The sequence below is a fragment of the Cricetulus griseus genome, chromosome 6 (genome assembly GCF_003668045.3).
Source record: "Cricetulus griseus strain 17A/GY chromosome 6, alternate assembly CriGri-PICRH-1.0, whole genome shotgun sequence".
NCBI classification, from domain to species: domain Eukaryota; kingdom Metazoa; phylum Chordata; class Mammalia; order Rodentia; family Cricetidae; genus Cricetulus; species Cricetulus griseus.
This window is the reverse complement of record NC_048599.1, coordinates 98,358,629-98,380,066: the sequence shown is the minus strand read 5'-3', so window position 1 is coordinate 98,380,066 and position 21,438 is coordinate 98,358,629. Positions and strand designations below refer to the sequence as shown.

The window sequence follows — 21,438 nt, the reverse complement described above, 5'->3', positions numbered from 1 at the left end:
CCTCTTGGGGGCTGTCCTTGATCTTTTCTTTTCTTTTTTTTTTTTTTTTTCCAATGAGAATTTAGTTACATCAGACAGGAAATTGACTATTGAGCATTTTGTTCCAGTCTCATGGCTAATAGGCAGCAGACATTGGCTGAGTCTGTTGATACATCCCTCTCTCCTTTTAATATGGAAAGCTTAACGAACAGCCATGCATACACTATCATTAATGAACTATATGCGATTTGTTGGTTCTCCATCTACCCATCAATTCATCAAGTGAGTATCTAGATTATCCCATTCAGTCAGCCTTCCCGAAGGGGAAGTCAGGCATTTCACTACCTCAGTACTGAGCCTGCTTTATCCGATTGTTTAGAATTTGCAAAACTTTCTAAATCTGAAAATTAGTGCGAAATGTGTAAAGGTGTTGCTCTCTTCCAAGTGAGATTTCTTTTAAAAAATTATTTTTTTCAAATAAAAAAATCTAAGGGAAAGCCTTTTACTTAAAAACAAAACAAAAACACAAAGCTTGGTTTCATTTTAACCTTTCTTTTCTTTCCTTTTTTCCTGACAGGGTTTCACCAAATATCTCTGGCTGGCATGGAATTTGCTCTGTAGAATTTGCTGGCCTCAAACTCAGAGATCTGACTGCTTCTACTTCCCGAATGCTGGGATTAAAGGCATACATCACGACATACAGCATGAAAAACATTAAAAGAAAATTTGTGTGTTTGTGCATGTGTGTGTGTGTGTGGGGGGGGGGTCGTGTGACTCGGCCCACGTGTAGAGGTCAAAGGACAATTTACAGAAAAGGGTTCTCCCTCCACTATGTGGTACCCCAAGGTGGTACTCCTGATGATCATCAAGCTTCCAGAGGCAAGCGCTTTACTAGGAAGCCTGCAACCCTCGCCAACCGTACAACTGTACGGTGGTGTTTGGTGTGAAGACCTCCTTGAAGGACCTCGCCAGTCTGCGTACGACTTTTACATCCCTCTTTCCCTTCGCTCTTTTAAAATGGGTCTCACGCTGTAGCCCAGGCTGGCCTTTTGTCATCTTCTCTAGAATGCTGGGATCACAGGTCTGTGCCACTGCTGCTGCCAGCTTTTCCTAGGAAATAACTTCCTACTTTACCCGGGTATGAGCCCTGGAAGCTCAAAGAAACCAGCAGCTCTTGATTTTATTGAAAAAGATTGGAAGGAGGCGAGGCCCAAGCCTCCGCCCGGGGTAGGGTGACCCGGGAGTTCGTGCCTCGATGGGCCCGGATGCCGCGAAGGCGGGGAGCCGGGGAAATCCGGGAGATTGGGAGCCCGGAGGCGTGGAACCCGGCATCACCGAGCCGCCCCACGAGAGCGCGCGTCGCAGCCTCGGGCACGCGGCCGTCCCGGAGCCCCGCCGCCGGGGAGGGGTTTCGCGGGCCGAGCCGGCCCCTTTCATCCAGGAAGTGAAAGCGACGTCGGGGTCAATGAAAACAAACCGGGAGCCCGGGGGGAAGGAAGGCGGGCGCGCAGGAGGGCAGCGCCGAGGCTCGTGGAGCGGCGGCGGCGGCGGAGCGGGAGGGTGGCGGGCGCTGGGGTCGCCCGGGGTCCGCGCCGTTCCCGCTGGGGATGTCCGCGCCTCGCGGCCTCCGAGCAGCACGCGGCGCCGCCGCCGGGCCTCTGAGGGCCGCCGGGTCGGGCGGAGGGCTGCGGGCCCGCGCCTCCGCAGCAGCGCGGCCGGCGCCGGGCCAGGAGGATGCGCGGCGCCGGGCTCTGAAGCATGGAGGGGGTTCTGTACAAGTGGACCAACTATCTCACAGGTACCCGGCGGGCGGCGCGGGGCTGCGGGCACCCTGGTCCTCGGTCACCTCCTCTCTAGCCGCGGGACTCCCTATCCCCCCTCCTCTGCCCCTCGTGGGGCCCATTCCCGGCCGCTTCGACGGGGAGTTCGAGACTGCGCACCATCCCGAGGATGCGACACGCACCAGAAACCTGCGGGGCCCCTTGTGCCTCGGAAGCAGTCCCCCTTCACCCTAAGTGTGTCGTTACGGTCTCTGCTTTGGTCCACGCTCTGTGGGCAGCATTTTGTTAATGTGTGTGTGTGTGTGTGTGTGTGTGTGTGTGTGTGTGTGTGTGTGTGTGTGTGTGTGTGTGTGTGTGTGTGTGTGTGTGTGTGTGTGTGTGTGTGTGTGTGTGTGTGTGTGTGTGTGTGTGTGTGTGTGTGTGTGTGTGTGTGAGAAATCATTTAATTTAAAGATGTTTTCTGTATTCCTTTACATTTTCTTCCACTGATTTGGAAGTCCACTTGTTGAGGTTGTCTGAGCTCATCAAGTGTCGTTTGGGAAACTGTTCTCAGAGAATGTTGTGAGGAATAGTTGGAAATGAAACACAGAAAGAGCAGGCAAGTTTCAGTGGTGAGGTAGTTAGAAGAAATCTGTACAGAAATGTGATCAGCAGCCGAGAACTGTCCATGCCTGTGATACTGGAAGTCTGGCTTTTAAAAAATACCTTAAATCCAAATCCTGTGATCTCCGCTGTAACCAACACTAAAGGCAAGTGTGGTATTCTTTCAGGATCCCGGTTGGTGAAGGACTGACTGGTGGTTAGCTATTTTGTCCCAGAGATACCTTCCAATTTCTGAATCCCATGATCACGCCAAACTGAGGACTAGCGGTGTTAAGGGAAATTTGGGAAGTACTCAGATTCTTGGTCCTAAGGACAGTCAGTCTTTGGCTTGCTGCACATGTACTCTGCCCCAAGTATTGAGCCCAGTAGGCATTGTATGATGCACTCAACTCGTGTCCGCTTATCTTGTGGGAATCTGCAGGTAAACCTCATAAGGGCTAAATGCTTAGTTGTATCTGGTTAGAGCCACATTTACCAGAGCAAGTGGTTTAATGTTTGTAATACACTGATGTTTTCTGCTCAGATGAAAAAGTCAAATAATCATGTAAATGACACATTTTTACTGGAAGCAGTAAAACATTTGGGAGCTATTTTCTGCTAAGAGTTTTCATTTGGGTAGTTGTGAGCACAGATGCTGGCGAGGCGTGTTAACTCTTGAGTCCTACAGCCTCTGTAAGGTTGGCCATGCAAATATTTTTGAGCGCTCTGTCTTTGGAGCTAATGCCAGAGGAATATTTGCTGCATGGCCTGAAGCAATGATCAGTAACTGCCACGAGTCCTAGTTGGAGGGGAAATTTCACTTGGACTGAAATGTGTTCTTGTGGGAGGTGTCCTCTTGTCTTGGATGGAGTACCAGCACATATTGCGGTTTTAGTTTTTAGGGTGCATTTTGGTTTAACTTCTAGTTAGCATTGTAGAGTAGTTGAAGTGAAGTCTTTTGTTTGGAATGATTCCATTTTAAAAATGTAAAGTTGGCTCAGCAGTGTTTATTTTAGTATCTCTTGGGTCAGAGGATGAACAGCTGTTCATACTATACTGGCTGGTCTTTAAGGACTTAAGTGTAATGACAGTGTTAGCTTTTCCTTTTTTTGGATAGCACATGTTTCCTTAACGTTTAGTAGTTTGAGAAAACTGCTTTTTTTTTTTTTTTTTTTTAGAAATTGAAACAGAAAATAACCTCCTATTACTGTACTATAAATGTTTGAGCCAGTTAGAGAAAGTTAGATTAAATATTTCTTTAAAAAGGTGTGGAGAGACAATTAGCAGGCTTGATTAGATGAATATGCTCAACCATATGACTTTCTCAGTTCCTACAAATTCTAAATGAATCATTTTGCTCACAGTTTGTTTTGAAAAGCTGTTGCATCATATAATGCAATCATGCAAAGCCTTGAGAAATACATCTTTTCAAAGCACCAGTTGTATGCTAGGGCATCTTTATGCAGTGAGGAGCAAGATAGTGTACAAATACTAAAAGAGCTTTCCTTCTAATTTGGCAGCCTTCTCTAGGGAATGCAATGTTTATGCAAACATATTTTCCTGGGGCCGGAAGTTTGCTTGATTTAACTTTATGAATGGGTGGGTATAACGTCTCTCTGTCTTCCCAAGAAGGTATAGAATGTAAAATTTCACCTGTTTGTGCTGACTTGACTCAGTGTCCTATTGCTGTGGTAAAATTCCCTGACAAAAGCAACTTAAGAAAGAGGGGAAGAGGGGTTTTTTTTTTTGGGGGGGCTCACAGTTCAGGTTCCAGTTCATCCTTACCAGGAGGTCACAGATACACAGGAAGAGACTTATGTCATGTCCCAAGTGAGACGAGAGCACTGAGGGCATGCTAATGCACAGCTCTGTGTCCATTTTGTACCATCCATTATCCCCTGCCTGCACACAATTAAGAAGGGTTTGAATATTTCAGTTAATGATCAAGATGGCCCACCTAAGGCCCACCTGGAAGATTTTGTCAACTTGATAAAACTAACCATAATACAACATTGTTATTTCAAAAGTGTTGGTGAACCCTGAGTTTTATGTCTTGTGTCAATCTATAAGAATGAAGTGTTCTGCCAGGCGTTGGTGGCGCACGCCTTTAATCTCAGCACTCGGGAGGCAGAGGCAGGGGGATCTCTGTGAGTTCGAGGCCAGCCTGGTCTCCACAGCAAGTGCCAGGATAGGCTCCAAAGCTACACAGAGAAACCCTGTCTCAAAAAACCAAAAATAAATAAACAAATAAATAAATAATAAAAAAATAAAAAATAAAAAATGAAGTGTTCTATCTTGGTACTGTCTGAACTTGGGAAACATTAGAGCTGATGAATTGTTTAGCAGCCTCTGGTCAAAGTGTTCTAATGGTGGCATGTTTCATTTAGACCACTTACACTGTATTGTGACTTAATAGTGATGGAAAGAATAAATACAGTCACACTGCTTCCAGCATGGTCACTATGCTATTAGTTGATGAACTGCTTGCTGTTAGTAGCATGTTTGATAAGATTCCAAGGAACAACAGTGTGGCTTGCAAGAGGAATAAAGAGTCCAGTCTTGAGGAAAGCCATCACTCTTGGCTACAGGCTTTGCTTTTGAACCAAGTCTGATAGGTGTGTGTATGCTTTAACCGAAGAGGAAATGTCAGTGAGATGAATGATAGACATTAGTAGCCTTTCTGCCTAAGCTCTCTAGCATCAGGGAAGGGGAGGAGGGTGGGTGGGAATCTGCTCTTTCTACAGGCTATCACATCTGCCTAACAAGTGGGAATTTCTTTAGCTTTCCCTGTCTTCAAGGGCATTTGCTTAAAGACAGCATTTTCTATCAGGGAAGGAAGACCACATTGCATACTTGATGGCTGATCCACTTGTTAAGTCCACTTGTTTTGGAGAAGGAATTTTAGAGACTTTACTGGGGATGTAAATATTTACTCTAGGTTAGCCACCAAGAGTGGTAACAGAACTGGGGCAAAACCTCTGGTTTCTGTAGGGTTTTTCCATTACAAAATGAACCACTTTCATCTGAAATGCTCTCAAACCCAAAGGTTTTAAGTACCGAAGGGACACTCACAAGTGGAAAATGCCACACCTGACTTCATGTGATAGGGCACAGTCAGAAAGAAAACTATTATATAAAATTAACTTTTAGGTGATGTGGCATGAATTTCATGTTTAGATTCGGTCCCATTCTTCATATATCTAATTATGTATATGCAAACCCCAAATCCAACATCTGAAACACTACTGGTTCCAAAAATGTTGGAAAAGAAATGTTATTTTTACATTATAATCTGTTCTCCTACTAGAAAGGGGGCAGTTATGCTGTGCTTGGGTGGAGCTGTGGTTGAGGCTGCATCTTTTGGGTTGTTAAAGAGAAAGTTATGAGTCTGAGCAAAAATAGCCCTTTCTTTATCTAGAAATCTCAGGACATTTTGGACAAGTGTTGGCCATTAAAAATTTCATTGTGTGAATGTTACTGAGAGTTCAGAATTAATGTGGCATGGTTGAAATCCGTTTTCTGTGTGGTAAAAATAACTTATTAACCTGTTTTGGTTTCTGGTCTCCACAGGTTGGCAGCCTCGGTGGTTTGTTCTAGATAATGGAATCCTGTCCTACTATGACTCGCAGGATGATGTGTGCAAAGGGAGCAAAGGAAGTATAAAGATGGCCGTCTGTGAGATTAAAGGTAAGGAAGCTGAGGGTTTACAGCCTGGTCACATTTTCAAGTCCTCTTTGTAGGGATCAAGGATAGCATCTAACATTAGTGAATATAGGTTTGCTATTCCCCCTTTATAAATGTTCCCTGCATTGAAGCTTCAGTGCTTTTTTTCTGCTTGACTTGATAGATAATTTCTTGTAGCATCTAGATACTTTCTGTTTCTCCTTCATGGAAAGATTTCCGAAAGGTTGAAGCTGAACTCTGTGGATGAAGCAGGCCTCCCTGTGGGGCTTTGATAAAGCACAGAGTAGAAGTTAGAAGCTTGCATTCTTGCTGACTGCAGCTGAACATTTGTGGCTAACACAGATGGTTTCCCTTTCTTCCAGAAGGTGAATAATAGAGTAGTAGGTCGTGGTGTAGTTTTCCTGGAGATTTCACAGATGTGATCCATTCTTGTGTGTGGGTGAAGGTGGGTAGAATGAAATCAGATAAAATGATAATGAGATCTAAATTCCTCAAGGAGAACTGAGAAGGAAACAGCATCAAAGGAATGAATGTTTAGTTCCCTCCAGGCCCTTTTCATGTCTCCTCACAGCCAGAATACTTCAGTCCTTCCAGAGGGCTTGCTCAAAGCCACCAAATACCCAGACACATCTTTTGTCCTTTATATTTCCTTGAGATTAATGCAGTGAGCTAAGGTTTTCCAGGGCTGGAGTCTACTTTGGCATGGTTTTATGGTTATTCAAGTAAGATTAGCGAGAAGGGAAGAGAGTTTTCTCCTTCTTTCCTTCCTTCCTTCCTTCCTTCCTTCCTTCCTTCCTTCCTTCTTCCTTTTGTTCTCCTCCTCTTCTTCCCCTCATCTGCTTTGGGTTCATATTTTTAGCTATAGTTCTGCTCTTCATCCCAGACTCCCTAGTAATACAGCCCTCCCTCCTCTTTTTTCCTCCTCCCTCGTCTTCATCCTTTTTTTCTTTGAGACAGGGTCTCTGTGTGTAGCCTAGGCTGGTCTGGAACTCTGTCTTGCTTTCTCCTCCCATGCTGGGATTATCATCATGCAACATTGTCAGCTTGGGGTAGATCATGATGTCCTGGGAGACTTCTCCAAAGTGTGCATGCCTGCTGTGTGTTTGTGTTGTTCACTTTTTAATTAAGAATTGTTATTGTTCTAATGGAAGAGTGTCATGGCTGTATAACTTATAGATATATGTAAGGTTGGGGTATCATTCTTGTGTGTTCCCTGAATGTATGTGGCATCCTTTTGTTCTTTATTTTTCATAGACTAAAACATTTACCAGTCTTATCTTTCCATGTGCTTATTGCTGAGGTCTGTGTAGCTCATTTTCTCTGTACTCTCATCACCCATGAACATTTCAGAAGAACTGCTTTGTAAGCAGCTTAGAGCCAGTGTAGAAATGTGTTTAAGAAGCACATTCAGAGAATTGCCATTCAGGTCTAGCAGGTGGCTACAGAAAAGAAAATACTCTTTTAGGAACTGGATCCAGGGCATTCGTGTACTTGCTAGGCAGCTCTCATTAGGTCAGTTGAGTGGAGTCTCTATTTGCCCCAGAGATTTCTTCTTAATAATTTTCAATTCTTAACCCCTCCCACCTTGACTATAAACTCCCACTTTCCTTTGTTGTATTGTGGCGGTAGCTATGCTCTTTTTCGCCATTGCTGTAATACCCTGTATCTACCATAATGGACCCAAATAAAGTGTAGCATGCATGTTAATAAAATATCAGGGAAACATTCCCTAGGGCTGGGGATGTGGCACAGTGCTAGAGAGCTTGCTTCTTGCATGCCATCATTTCTTCTTTAAAAGTCCTTTTTTAGGTCTTTGTCTTATTTTCTGAGCTTGGCTGTTTTTTTAATATTGATTTATAGCCATTCTTTATATAATGTAGTGAGTTTGCAAATATGATACTTTTTGATGATCAAAATTCCAGCAGATATATATATATATATTCATGTATGGAAATACATATATACATGTATGGAAATGTCACAGTAAATTAATGTGCAGAGAACTGTACAGATGTGGTTGCACATACTTGTAATCACAGTACTGGAGAGCTTAGAAGAAAGTTTGAGCTTAGCTGAGTTTTTGTAGTGAGTTCCGGGCCAGCCTCAGCTGCATAGTAAGACCTTGTCACAGGCAGACAGATTAATGAGCACGTAAATGCCAAGCAAATGAAAATAAAAGATCTGCTATAGTCCACCTCCCTATATTGAACTTGGCATTTAATTTCTCTGAGTAATGCTTTGTATTTGGGTTTAGTGATCTTGCTGGTGTAGCCCCTATCTACCTGCCACTTCTCTCAGAAGCCATGTTTTAGAAACATGATTTTTGAACTTTCTTGCTTCCTCCAATGGCAGTGTTGAAATTCTAGTATGAGTAAAAGTGAGTTGTCTATTTTACTGTTGTATGCTGGCACTGTTTTGGCACCACTGCCACCATGGCTATTAGGGACAAGGTGGTTTTCATGGTGCCTCCTGGGCTTCTGAGAGAGTGACCCTGATTGTGTTGTGTGTGTGGTTTAAGTGTGTGGAGCATCTAATACTATGTGATGTTTCCCCTCCAAATGTTTAGAGTTTATAACTGTATGTCTTCTTTGTGTCACCACAGTCCATTCAGCAGACAACACAAGAATGGAATTAATCATTCCAGGAGAGCAGCATTTCTACATGAAGGCAGTAAATGCTGCTGAGAGACAGAGGTGGCTGGTCGCGCTGGGGAGCTCCAAAGCGTGTTTGACTGACACTAGGACTGCAAAAGAAAAAGGTGAATATAGGTTTCTTGTACTAATGGCTTTCTACACATAAATGAGGCTGTCCACTCTCAGTAATCAGGAGGAAATTAGTAACGTAGAAGACTTCCATAAATAGATCACCAGAGTAAGAACTGTGTGAACAATGGGAAGGTCTCAGTTTAGGAGAATCAGTTGGCCAACCAGCGCTGTGGTCAGCTGATACATTATGAGGCCTGTAAAGTGTTTCCAAAGAAGTTTAATGGTGTGGGGAACTGTGGTTAACCGGTCATTGAAAAAGCAGAAGGACAAGGACCTGAGTTCAGTGCCCAGTGCTCATGTAAAGAACCAAGCATGGTGGCACCTGCTTATAATCCTAGCCCTGATGAGCGGGAGATAGGAGGATCCCTGGGGCCCACTAGCCAAACAGCCTAGCTTAATCTGTGAGCTCCAGGTCAGTGAGGGACTCCATCTCAAAAGAGGCTGACACTTGAGCTTGTTCTTTGCACACATGTATGCATATAAGGAATGTTTAAAAATTAAGTTAATTTAGTGAAAACTACTAAATTATAGATGTTCAAAAATTCAGGAATTTATGATATTGAACTATATTAAATAAAATTGTTGATAAAGTGTGGCTAAGATTAGGACAAGAAGTAGCTAAAAGATAGGCACAATACAAATATCTAGAGAGACCTGAATAAATAAAGTTGTGGTACCTGTACAATGGAATATTATTCATCCTTAAAAAGAAAGGGGATTCTGGCACATGCTACAACATGATAACTGTTTAAAAACATAGTTTTAGTGAAATACGCCTGTCACAAAAAAGAGAAACATTGATTTCATTAATTTTAAATACCAAGGATAGTGAGATATATATATATATATCTATATATATATATATAGATAGAAAGGAGAATGGACCCAATTAGAATTCCAAAACAGGAGGATTTTGAGTTCTGGGCTAGTTGGAACTACATAATGAGACTGTCTAAATAAGTAAAGTAGGAAAAAAAAAAAGAAAGTAAAGTAGAAAAAAAAAAGGAAAAATAATGGTGTTAGTGCCTACATGGAGGAAGAATAGGCTAGTGTTTAGTGGTTACAGAGTTTCTGTTGGGAAAATAATGGTCATGGTTACACAGCATTTGAATGTTCTTAATGTTACTGAATGTACACATAAAAAGATAAATTTGTGCTATGTATCACACACACACACACACACTTTAAAGAAACAGGCTAGGAAGATGGCTCAGTGAATAAAGTGCTTGAGAACTGGAGTTTGGACTCCTGGAATCCACATAAAAGCTGAGTGGGTGCGGCTGCCTGCTTCCTGGATGCAGAAAGCTCCAGTTGCAAGCTTGCTAGCTAGACTGAATGGATTGGTCCAGGTTGCATGAGAGACCCGGCTTCAGTCAACAAAGTAGAAGAGCAACCAAGGAGCGGCACCTGATGTCAACCTCTGGCCTTGACACCTGTGCACATGAATATGCTACCACACACATGCCCAGCACCACCCCCCCCCCAAAAAAAAAAAAAAAAGGGAATGTACTTAAATTTTCGAAAGAATTGATCTGGGTCAGATATGCAGAGTGCTGCTCTGCTGTGTTTTCTGCCAGAAAGCAGCAACCCTGGCCTGGCTCAGCCACTTCTGAAGGAGCAGCACCTACTATGTAGCCGCTGTTTTTCTTCTTTCCAGAGCTTTTATTTTTACTTTAAAAGATAATGGCTAGTGAAGAGCTGAGATGCTGGCTGGATACACAGTTTATTCCGAGTCACTAAGGAGAAGGAAGTGAGTGCTGCATTAAAAATTCCAACAACAGTAAAATGTGGAAATGGAACCAAACGGAAGAGATTTAGTAGATGTTTATGTGGAATAGATTTTCTTACCTAGAAGGCAGCAACTTCTGTATGCTAAAATATACAAGAAAACTAGAGGGGAGCCAATAGGTGGGGAAGCACTTGTTATATAGGTAGATGGAATATCGCCTTTAATATATTAGAACTTTAACAGATTATCAATTTATGTATTAAAGGTAAAATTGATATCAGAGCTGGAAAAATGTATGAGGAAAAGACAAAGGCTAGTTCACAAAAGTAGAAATACAGGTTTCACGTGGGAGAAAATGAGTAACAGAGTGGAAACGCTGTGTAATAAAACACCCAGTGACCAGGATAGCAAGGCGGCTCAGTGGGTAGAGAGATGCACTTGTGCACAGTTCTAGTGACCTGAGTGCAACCCCTGGGTCTCCCAAGGTGGCAGGAGAAGCAGCATCTCCGGAGAGAAGTCTTCTGCCCTCTCCCTCCATGTGTGCACGTGAAGTGTGCACGTGTGTCACACACACACACACACACACACACACACACACACACACACACACACACACACATGCTCATGTTCTTTCTCCTTTTCCTCCCCATCCCTAAGTAAGATAAAATTAAATAACAATCTAAAAACACCCAGTTGTCATCACTTGTCTATAGAAATCAGCCTATGTAAACTTCATGGCAGATGTGTGACTATCAGTTGTCTCTCCTGAATTATGTAAAGAAGAAGTATTTCTTAGGGCCTTACAGTTCTGTTTCAAAGATCTCACATCTCAGGCTATAACTGTGTTTGTTGCCTCTGTGTAGGAGCTCATGTGCATGCATGCATTCGTGTGTGCATGCTTGTTGTGTGAGGGTACATGTACATGTGGAGGCCAGAGGCTTATTTTGGAAGTCCTCCTTAGTTCACCTTATTTTTCCAACAGGGCTTTCAGCTGGACCTGGAGCTCAAGGCTAGGGATACGCTAGCTGGCCAGCAAGCCCAAGTATCCTGCTGTTTCCACCTTCCCAGTGCTAGGATTACAGACCACCACTGGGTCCAACTTTTTATAAGGGTTTTAAAGATCCACTTAGGTCCTCATATTTTTGCAATAAACATATTGTCGATTGAGCCATTTCCTTAGCCTCTGTTGCCTGCTTTTAAAATGGTTGTTATACTGTATTACCGAAGAACATGAAAATGTCCTAATTGGATATTTATATGGGTTTCTTTTAGAAATAAGTGAGACCAGTGAATCTCTGAAAACCAAAATGTCTGAACTTCGCCTCTACTGTGACCTCCTAATGCAGCAGGTTCATACAATCCAGGAATTTGTTCACCACGATGAGAGTCATTCATCTCCCAGTGTAGAGGTACTGCAAAGAGGACCCATCTGCTCGGGGTTATACTGTACCATGTACTGCCCTGGGGCATCCTTAGCCACTCCATAGCATGACAGAAACATTGTCACTGAATTACTTAGCCACTGTATAGGATGACAGAAACACCATCACTGAGTTACTTAGCCACTCCATAGGATGACAGAAACATCGTCACACAGCTACTTGCAGTTGTTCAGAGCTTCCTGCCATGGCTTCTGCAGGGCTTTGTGAATTCTGTCTCTGTGCTGGAGGCAAGCATCGAAGCAGCTCATGTCCCTGGGGAGTTAAGGCCTGTCTCTGTGACACGAAGTAGTTGGAAAGTAGGCTCAGGAAGTAGTATTCTCTGGGCCAGTTGCGTGAGTACAGTAGATAACTTCTGGTTTGTTTAGTGATAAAGTCTTAGCTTTAATTAATTTTCTCACTGGATTCTCAGGATGTGCCTGGTTTCATGGTTGAGTATGAGTCTGCTCAGTCTCTATTTGTCATTTTTCAGAACATGAATGAAGCCTCATCCTTGCTTAGTGCCACCTGTAATACATTCATTACAACCCTTGAGGAATGTGTGAAGATAGCCAATGCCAAGTTTAAACCTGAGATGTTTCAACTGCCTCATCCGGATCCCTTGGTTTCTCCTGTGTCGCCTTCTCCTGTTCAGATGGTTGGAACTTCTTGTTTTTCTTCTAGGGATATAAATATGCTTACATTAAGTTAAAATGAATTATTTTGTGGTGTGTGTGTGTGTGTGTGTGTGTGTGTGTGTGTGTGTGTGTGTGTGTGTGTGTGTGTGTTTGTTTGTGTGTGTCCTGCACGTGCATGCATGAAGATTGGAGTTCATTGTCAGGTGTGTTCTATTGCTTTCTTGTAGCTTACTTTTTGAGACAGGGCCTCTCACTGAACCTGGAGCTCATCACTAGTCTAGACTGGTGAGCTCTGGGTATCAATCTCCTTCCCTGTGTATGGCTGCAGATACACACTGCCATGCCTGTCTCCTTCCCTGTGTATGGCTTCAGATACACACTGCCATGCCTGTCTCCTTCCCTGTATATGGCTTCAGATACACACTGCCATGCCTGTCTCCTTCCCTGTGTGTGGATGGTTGCAGATGCACACCACCGTGATCTGAACTCAAATCTTTAGTGGCAGGCACTTTACTGACAAGTCACAGTCTCGGCCTCTCTCCTATTGATACCTGACCCTTCTTTTTCTTTTCTTTGTAAGAGTGGAAATGGCAAGTGGGGAGGGAGAAGTCCACAGATTGAATTGCTTTTGTCTGTGCTGGTAATGGTCCTGAGGAGCTCAATACAGGCAGTAATGTCTTGGTCTCTCCACTTTGAAGGGCCTGAGAATGCCCTGCCCTGCCACTCTGTATCCATTTGCCTGTGTCCAAAAAGCGTTATATATAGTGTGTTGCAATAGAGGAAGCTAGGTATGTGTGTCTGCTTGATAAAAGCTTTGGAAGAAAGTGACGTTTTACTCTCTAGGGGTACTATTAAGCAAAGTGTGAAGCTTCCAGTGGGAACTGTTCTGCAGTCAGCACTTGCATTTGAATTCTCTGAGTAGGCAGGTTGTTAACTGCTCTGAGGGTCCTTCATCTGTGAAATGTCTTCTGTGTCAGAAGGTCATTGGGAAGGATCTCAGCCACTTAATGGTAGTTCTCAATGTTAGCTTCTTGATTACTTTGCACACCAAAAAGTCTCTCCTGGGGGAGGTGAACTCCCTGTGCCTTTCCTGCTATTAAGTCTGCTCTGGCATGCTGGGAGGAGCCTGTGGTGAGATCAGGTTTGAGAGCATGGCGTTGTTTTCCTTGAAGTTTGCTTGGCAGCCTGTTGGTAGGCAGAGGCATACACCTGGCTATGGTTTCACCATTGCTGGATGATCACTTGTGAGAAGAGGTCCCAGCTCACCCCTGTGTTCTACCATCCACCCCAGTTCAGTTGTGGAAAGGGAGTAAAGAACATTGCCGACTTTTATTTAAGTCCTGTCTTCATCAGTGAACACTGGACACTGTTAAGTGTCCATAAAGTAAGTGTTTTGGTCAGATGAACTGGGATGTTTCCACCGATTTAGTGAATGAGTTTTTTCTGTCTCAGTCTAGCAGAGATTCTTTGCTAGGATTTCTCAGCACCTCTTTCATGGGGAGTATATCGTGGGGGCCAGAAGGAGGGTGTCAGATCCCCGGGAACTGGGTTACAGGTGGTTGTGAGCTCCTGGGTGTGGGTGGGGAACAAACTCGGTTCCTGTCTGTGGGCTGCATTCCCACAGACTACTGAGCTGTGTCCCCAGTCCAGTCCCTCCCTTGGAGGGTGAACAGGGAAGTGACTGTGAAAGGGCATGTTAGTGTCCAGCTACATCTTCATGCCTTCCTTGTAGCCTCTGGACTGGAAATGTCTGTTGTCACTTCAACAGACTTGTCAGCTAGCAGCTGAAGTGGCATACTCAGTAGGCATTTGTACAGCATGTTAGATGTGGGCCTGTGTGTGTAAAGCATGTTAAACCTTAAGTGTAGCTTCTCTGTCACCTTGTTAAGCTGAAATAGCCATTTGGCTTGTGCTGCCCTTCCTTGGTTTTTTGGTGGGCTAATTGGATCTTCTAAATTATACTTTCCGCTTAATCAGACTTTTTTTTTTCTTTTAACATCATGTCATTCTACTTTTATAGTTTCTAGGCTTGGACTGGCTTGTGTATGGTGGGCAAAGACTCACTGACCTTACATCCTTAGCCTGTTGGTTTTTTAAATAAAAGCTTTAAAGACCTATTTGAAGTTTAGGGTTTTTCTGAGTTGTTTACAGACTAGAATTAATGTTGCCTGGCACACATCCGTGTGGAAACTGCCCAAATAAGGAATGGCAGAGAGAAACTTTACCACCACATTCTACTCGTGCCCTTTAGAACATTTGTTAATAGTATTTTCTGGTTTGGTAGATACTCCTTTTTATTCTTAAAAATGACCTTTAGATTAGTTATGTATATATCCTTTATACTTTAATGTATTATATAACACACACACATATATAATTAGAAATTTAGTATTTTTTCAGTATGTTGAGAAATTTTCAGTTAAGAGTTATTAGGGAGAAAGTCTGATGTTATGTTTAGGCTGTTACTTGAGTCTGTATAAGCTAAGTGTCTTTTATGGGCATCTGTTTGTCTGAATCAATTTATGTTAATTATGTGTTTTATTCTCTTTGACGAAACATTAAGCTAAGGTCTTTTCCTCTCTTTTACATTTCTAGATGAAGCGTTCTGCCAGCCATCCTGGTTCCTGCAGCTCAGAGAGGTACACCAACCATTTCTTCTGAGTAACTTTCTGTCTGGATAATGCCTCCTTGGGGAAGTTCTTCAGGCCGGTGCCAGCTGTTGTGGATGTTAGCTCTGTAGAGTAGGCCTGGTGTGGTTTACTTCTTCACAACAGCTTCCTGTGTATTGCTTAATTTTTGTGTCAGGGGCTGACTTCAGAAAGGAAATCTACATGTATGAATTAATCCAAAGGTGGCACCGGCTGTTGTGCTTCTTAGGTTTTTGAAATATATCAAGATCTATGATCCAGTCAGAAAGTTTAGCAGGCAAATGTACTTGCCACCAAGCAATAAATTATGTAAAAAAAAATAATGAAATATATCAAGTGGCTAGAGAGAAGTTTGCATTTGAGTGTCTACAACTGAGGACATTTTATCTTAGCTTTCTATAGTATCATGTATTTGCGCCACACTGTTACTGAGAAAGAGCTCACTGAAAGAGAAAGCTATAGTTCATATCAATACTGTAAAAAATTTGCCTTCCACATAGGTCCTGCCAGTTTCCAAGCTATTGGGTACTCTGCGTGTCACTAGGCGTGCTCTTCTCAGTGACTGGGCTTGTCTCTTCTGTTCTTTGGGAAGTGATGATATCAGTTTTCTTCAGCATGTTTCTCTATGCTGACTATTAAGTACTGAACCTTGCTATCGTTTTGTCTTTTTCTCTGGTGATTATATTATCCTTGTTGAGTTGATCTGCTCAGAGGAAGCCAGTAATTTATACATACCCAGCCCTGCCAGGGGATGAAGCATTTTAACATCTGGACTTTATAGAACAATGGAAGCTAAGTCATTTGGCAGCAAACATATTTTGATAATAGAAAGATTTCTAAGCTGTGTTTTATGCTCCCCCCCTTTGGACAATAAGTTATAAAAAGGTTAAATAATATTTTTTCTTGATATGTCAAGGTTGTACAGTGCTATTGAGCCATCATGAAGCAGATGTTTGAGCTGCTCTTAGGTGGTAGTAATTTGCTGCTGTGTTTGCATGTGTAGACTGGAGTTTTTTAGGAGCCAGTGCTCTTAACTGCTGAGCCCTGCCTCCAGCTCCTAGACTGATTTTTAAAAACTGTTTTGTTTTGTTTTGATGACAGGGTCTTCTCAACCTGGCTGTTCTCAAACTGGACAAAGTCCAGCGTGCCTAATCCTAATCCTCCTGCCTTTACCTCCTCAGTACTGGGAGTAAGGTGTGAGCCACCAGGCCTGGTTAACGCAGTGCTGGGTTCAAACTCAGGGCTTGGTGCATGCTACATAAACAGCCTACCAACTAAGCTCCATACTTAGCCCCAAAACACATTTTATCTCTAGCCTCCATCTCACCACTTTTATCTTCTAATTCTCTGTTAGGGAGTTCACATCTGGACATTTCTAAACTGTTGACACCCTCCTTCAGTCTACTCTTTTCAGCAGTTAAAGTTGACATTAGATATATGATTTGCTTGTGAACTAAGAAAATTCTCAGGTATTTGCAGGCCACCTCTGTCAACTGTCCCACTGGACCCTCTTCCTAGAAGCGTGGCTTTGTACTCCTTTCTCATTTAGCACATGGTCTCTGAGTTAGTGCCTGCCCGAGGGCATTCCAGGGAGACCCGCCTGCCTTCACACCTCCCATTTAAGTGAGCGTCATGTTGCTAACGCAGGAGATTAAGCCTCAGAGGAGTTTCTCACTTGGTTTTTGAGACAGGGTTTCTCTGTGTATTTCTCTGGGCTGTCATGGAGCTCACTATGTAGACCAGGCTGGCCTTGAACTCTCAGAGATTCTCCAGCTTCTGCCTCCTGAAGGCTTTATAGGTGTGCTCCACCATGCTTGCCTTTAAAGAGAAGCCATTTAAAGTCCCAGGCAAGAAATGGTCTTTTCATTGTTTATGCCCACAGCTTAATGCTTTTTATTTAATGTGCAGGAGCAGCTGCTCCATCAAAGAAGCAGCCTCTGCCCTTCACCGACTTCCTCAACGCCGCCGCAGAACCTACTCGGACACAGACTCCTCTAATGATGTTCCCCCCGAAGACCCAGAGAGTGAGTTCCACAGCTTCTGTCTCTTCCACTACTTCAGCACAACTGTCCCAGGTTCTTGTAGTTTCTGGGACTGAACTAGAACTATACTGTCTTTGGGTGTCATTGGAACACTATACTTTGCTTTTAGGTGAATTCATCAGAGGGAAGTGACCCCCACAGCCCACAGCTGTTCATATTTTCTCCCCAGTAGCTTTGGCACTCTGTGTATGCAGTTAAGAGGTGCTGAAAAATCATTGGTAGATGCTTTATCTCAGAGACATTTTTATTGACTATGTCTTTATTACCACTACATTTTCATTTTAAAGTATTATAGAAAAATCATTGATTGTAGATAGAATTCTAGAGGAAATAAAGGTCGAAAATAAGAAAAATCAGCCATGTTATGCTGTTTCTGTGCCTTAAAAAGGCTAAAGAAAGCAATCTTGTGTGGTATGACAACACAGATACCTCTAACTTTTCTTCCTTGTTTCAGAGGCAGCAGACTGTCATTTCAGGAGAGCCTAGGGATTTCTGTTGAAATTTGTGCTTATCTCTAAGGAGCAAGGTCTTTCACGGCATGTCAGTGTCAGGATGTACCCCATTTGATTGCAAGGACCATGGTTTCCAGGGAGCGACCATGGTTTCCAGGGAGCGCAAGTATCGTCTTACACTTACTTCTCCGTGAATACATTACCTGTTAGAGCCCTTACCTCCCCTGGAGTGTGTTCGCTGGATGTCAGTTCTGTGGAATATGGATCTGATGTGAATACATTACCTGTTAGAGCCCTTACCTCCCCTGGAGTGTGTTCGCTGGATGTCAGTTCTGTGGAATATGGATCTGATTCCCTATGGAAATGACATAATAAATGGTGGTGAGGTCCTCCAGACAGCCAGGTCAAGGTGTAGAAAGAGCCAGCCTTTGTGGAGCCTTTGTGGTTTTGAATGGATGAAAACACAGTAGCCTTTCTTTACTTACCTAGAAACTAAGCAGGCTCTGATGGAGGAAGAGGTAGTGTTGATGACAGTGCAGCTGATTCCAAACAGAACCATTGACCACTTACTTTTTCTTCTTTTAATGTATTTGTGTGTGAAGCATATGTGAATTTACATATGTGTGTGTTGCAGTAGCGGGGAGGCAAGGTTGAGTTGGTAGTATTCCATTACTCTTTGCTTCATTTCTTTTTTGTGGTGAGGGGGGCATTGAGACAGGGTTTCTCTTTGTAGTCCTGGCTGTCCTGAACTCTAGACCAGGTTGGCTTCCAACACAAAGATTGCCCTGTCTCTGTCTCCCTACTGGGATTGAAGACTGTGCCACCAGGCTTAGCTTTCTTTGATTTTGAGGCAGGGTCTCTAATCAAACCCAAAGCTGACAAATATGTCTAGTTTCAGTAGCCAGCTGGTTCTTGCTTATAAAGCAAGCACTTTATCGCCAAGCCATCTCCTTAGCCCATTTTTGTTTTCTATATAACTCTGGCTGGTTTATAACCTGTTACGTAGACTAAGCTAACCTTGAACTTTTGGCTATCCTCTTGCTTCTACAGGCATGCACTACCATATGACTCATTTTTCATTCACTAACTTAGGAGTGTTTCAAACATGTCACACATATATGCACACAGATATTCACTAACTTAGGCAAAGACATTCACTAACTTAGGAGTGTTTCAAACATGTCATACATATATGCACACAGATATTCACTAACTTAGGCAAAGACATTCACTAACTTAGGAGTGTTTCAAACATGTCACACATATATGCACATAGACATACATATGTGTCAGTTTACCATAAAGCCTCTGCATTGGCAAGGTGAGGGGTATCATCCTTAGATTTCTTTAAATGGTTTCGTTGACAAAGCAGAGGATTAGTATATTTTATATATTAATGTATTATATAAGATCATTGATAGATACTTTATCTCAGTATATTGGTATTAGATATATTGCAATCATCATTTGACAATTGGGGGGAGGGGCAGGTTGATCTTGAACTCAGCATCGGAGGCTGACTGAATTCCAGATCTTCCTCCTCCACCTCCTGACTTCTGGGATCACAGGCAGTCACACCATACCTGATTTTATTCTGTGACAGGGCTTGAACCCAGGGCCTCCAGAGTGTTGTCTGCCGCTGAGCTCCCACTCTGGCCCAGCAGAAAGTTGTTACATGGCAATACTCTTCTTGTGAGATGCATTTGGTTTTGAAAATTTGTTTTTGAAGATCAGAAAAGTAAAATGATAATCCAGGTGTGGTGGCTCAGTTGGAGTTGTATCCTGAGTCTTAGTCCACCATGGCCTTTAGACTGAGAAAGAACAAAACCTAAGTAAGAAAGTAAGTAAATAAATACAGTAAGAGAAAACAAAAGGGTGTGTGTGTGGGGGGTCTTGGTAAATTCAAGCATCGTGTGGAAGTGTAACTACTCTGGAATGGGATACTACTAGGCTGTGTTCTCCTTGAGCTTCACTGGCAGCTGTGAGCCATGTGGAAAGGGGAACTTCCACTATAAGAAGTCTTGCTGGCTTTGCTCAGAAAGGCTTAGTTCTGTGACTAAATGTGTGATCTTGGAAACATCCCGTAACATTTTTTGGGTCTTTGTTCTTAGGAAAGTACTAACAGCATAAGGACCATCAGGCTGAAAAAGCAGTAGCTGCCTTGCTTCTGGCAGTGTCCAAAACAAATCCCTGCCTCTGTTGATTCTACAGTTTCCCTCAGGGATGCTGACATTTGTCCTTAGGACTGTTAGTGGTAGAAAAGTGAGTTTCTTTATCAAATGAGCAAAAGATTACCAGAGAACTAGTGAAATCTTGTTTCTCTGAACAGAGCTGAGATGTTCTTTCATAGAGGCCGGGAGTCGGTGTTGCTTAGATGTTTAACATGCTAATCACTTTTCACAGGACCTCTTCACTGTTCAGGAAACACACTTAATGGAGATTTGGCATCAGCAACCATTCCTGAAGAAAGCAGACTTCTGGCCAAGACACAATCTGAATCTGAAGAACCTCTTCCATCTTTCTCCTGAGGAAACGGACACACCCCGCCTCCTCTGAGTGTTGCTATGCAAAAGCTGCTGTAATTAAACTCTTTCTGGGGTAGCTTCCCCTCTCCTTAGGATTTCTCTGCACTTTATAGAATATTGTAAACAAACAACCCACATACTTTTGAAGTGTATTTTATCTTTCTATAGTTTACTTGCAAGAGTATTTTCCTAATAACTTCACAGTATGGATGTGCATCTTTTTTTTTTTTTTTTAAACAAATGATGGTGTAACATTTTGACATCCATAAGGACAAATGTAGATATTTTTCTAAAAAACTGTGAGGGACTGACAGCTTGGTCAGTATTGTAGTATATAAACATGAAATCTCGGCAGGTTTGTTTGACAGAAATGTGATAGATGTAACTTGTGCCATGGACCAAAAGGTCACTTCACCCCAGCTTCAAATTAATTACCGTAGCAGCTTGATGGTGATTGGATCATATTCCTTTAAGCAAAGAAAGGAAACACTTAATGTTCTGAAGGTCTTTAGCCCAAATACTAAGACATATTGAATATTAAAAAAAGAATCAGACTCTGCGTCCTTCGTATGTGAAGTTGACACTACTGATTTGTCAATACCAAACATCAGGTTACAGTGTTTATTTTTTATTTATTTATTTTCTTACTGCATCAAAAGATGATTATGTCCTGACTTTTATGACCTTTCCAATTTAAAATGTATATGCATTGTTGTTATTTGCATTGTTCTAAGAGAGGCAAGTGTCTCCTGACCTTGTTTACTTATACCAGAGAAATAAATGGCTTTCAATGGAAAAGGATTTTAGTGCTTTTCTTTTCTTTCTTTTTTTTTTAAAAATAGGCATTAAGCTACTGTTGTAAGGTGTGATTTGCAGCTCTTTGGCATATCTAGAGACATTTTTAATTTATGAATATTTATACAAAAAAAGTAATCCTGTCAAGATGACTGTTCTATATCACTTGAGAATGGCATTATTTAATTAAAGAACAATTTGCATTTTTTGGTAGTGCCTGTCATACCTATTACCAGTGTTTGCCCTGTAATTTGTTTTTCTTTTAAGTCGCTTTGGGATGATGGTCTTATCCCAGAGTTTGAATGAACAGCACTTTAACAAAAACTGGCTTTGTGTTTTTTAAGTTAGTCATATTTAATAAATGTGATTTTTACATTTAAATTCACCATCTTATACATTG

General features: G+C 42.5%; 1 protein-coding gene across 1 annotated transcript; it reads left to right on the top strand.

Annotated features, from left to right (window-relative positions):
• The first annotated feature begins 1,621 nt into the window (after positions 1 to 1,621).
• Positions 1,622 to 21,044, top strand: Plekha3 (pleckstrin homology domain containing A3). The gene is made up of 8 exons (XM_027420101.2): positions 1,622 to 1,777; positions 5,913 to 6,029; positions 8,629 to 8,784; positions 11,793 to 11,929; positions 12,432 to 12,596; positions 15,172 to 15,215; positions 17,133 to 17,248; positions 20,122 to 21,044. The coding sequence occupies exons 1-8, from the start codon at positions 1,738 to 1,740 to the stop codon at positions 20,244 to 20,246; spliced, it is 900 nt and encodes a 299-aa protein (XP_027275902.1). The 5' UTR covers positions 1,622 to 1,737; the 3' UTR covers positions 20,247 to 21,044.
• Positions 21,045 to 21,438: the final 394 nt, after the last annotated feature.

Coding starts and splice junctions, on each gene's coding strand:
- Plekha3 (XM_027420101.2), top strand. CDS start 1,738: ATGGAGGGGGTTCTGTACAAGTGGACCAACTATCTCACAG. Junction 12,597..15,171: donor CGCCTTCTCCTGTTCAGATG/GTTGGAACTTCT, acceptor TTACATTTCTAG/ATGAAGCGTTCTGCCAGCCA. Junction 17,249..20,121: donor TCCCCCCGAAGACCCAGAGA/GTGAGTTCCACA, acceptor CACTTTTCACAG/GACCTCTTCACTGTTCAGGA.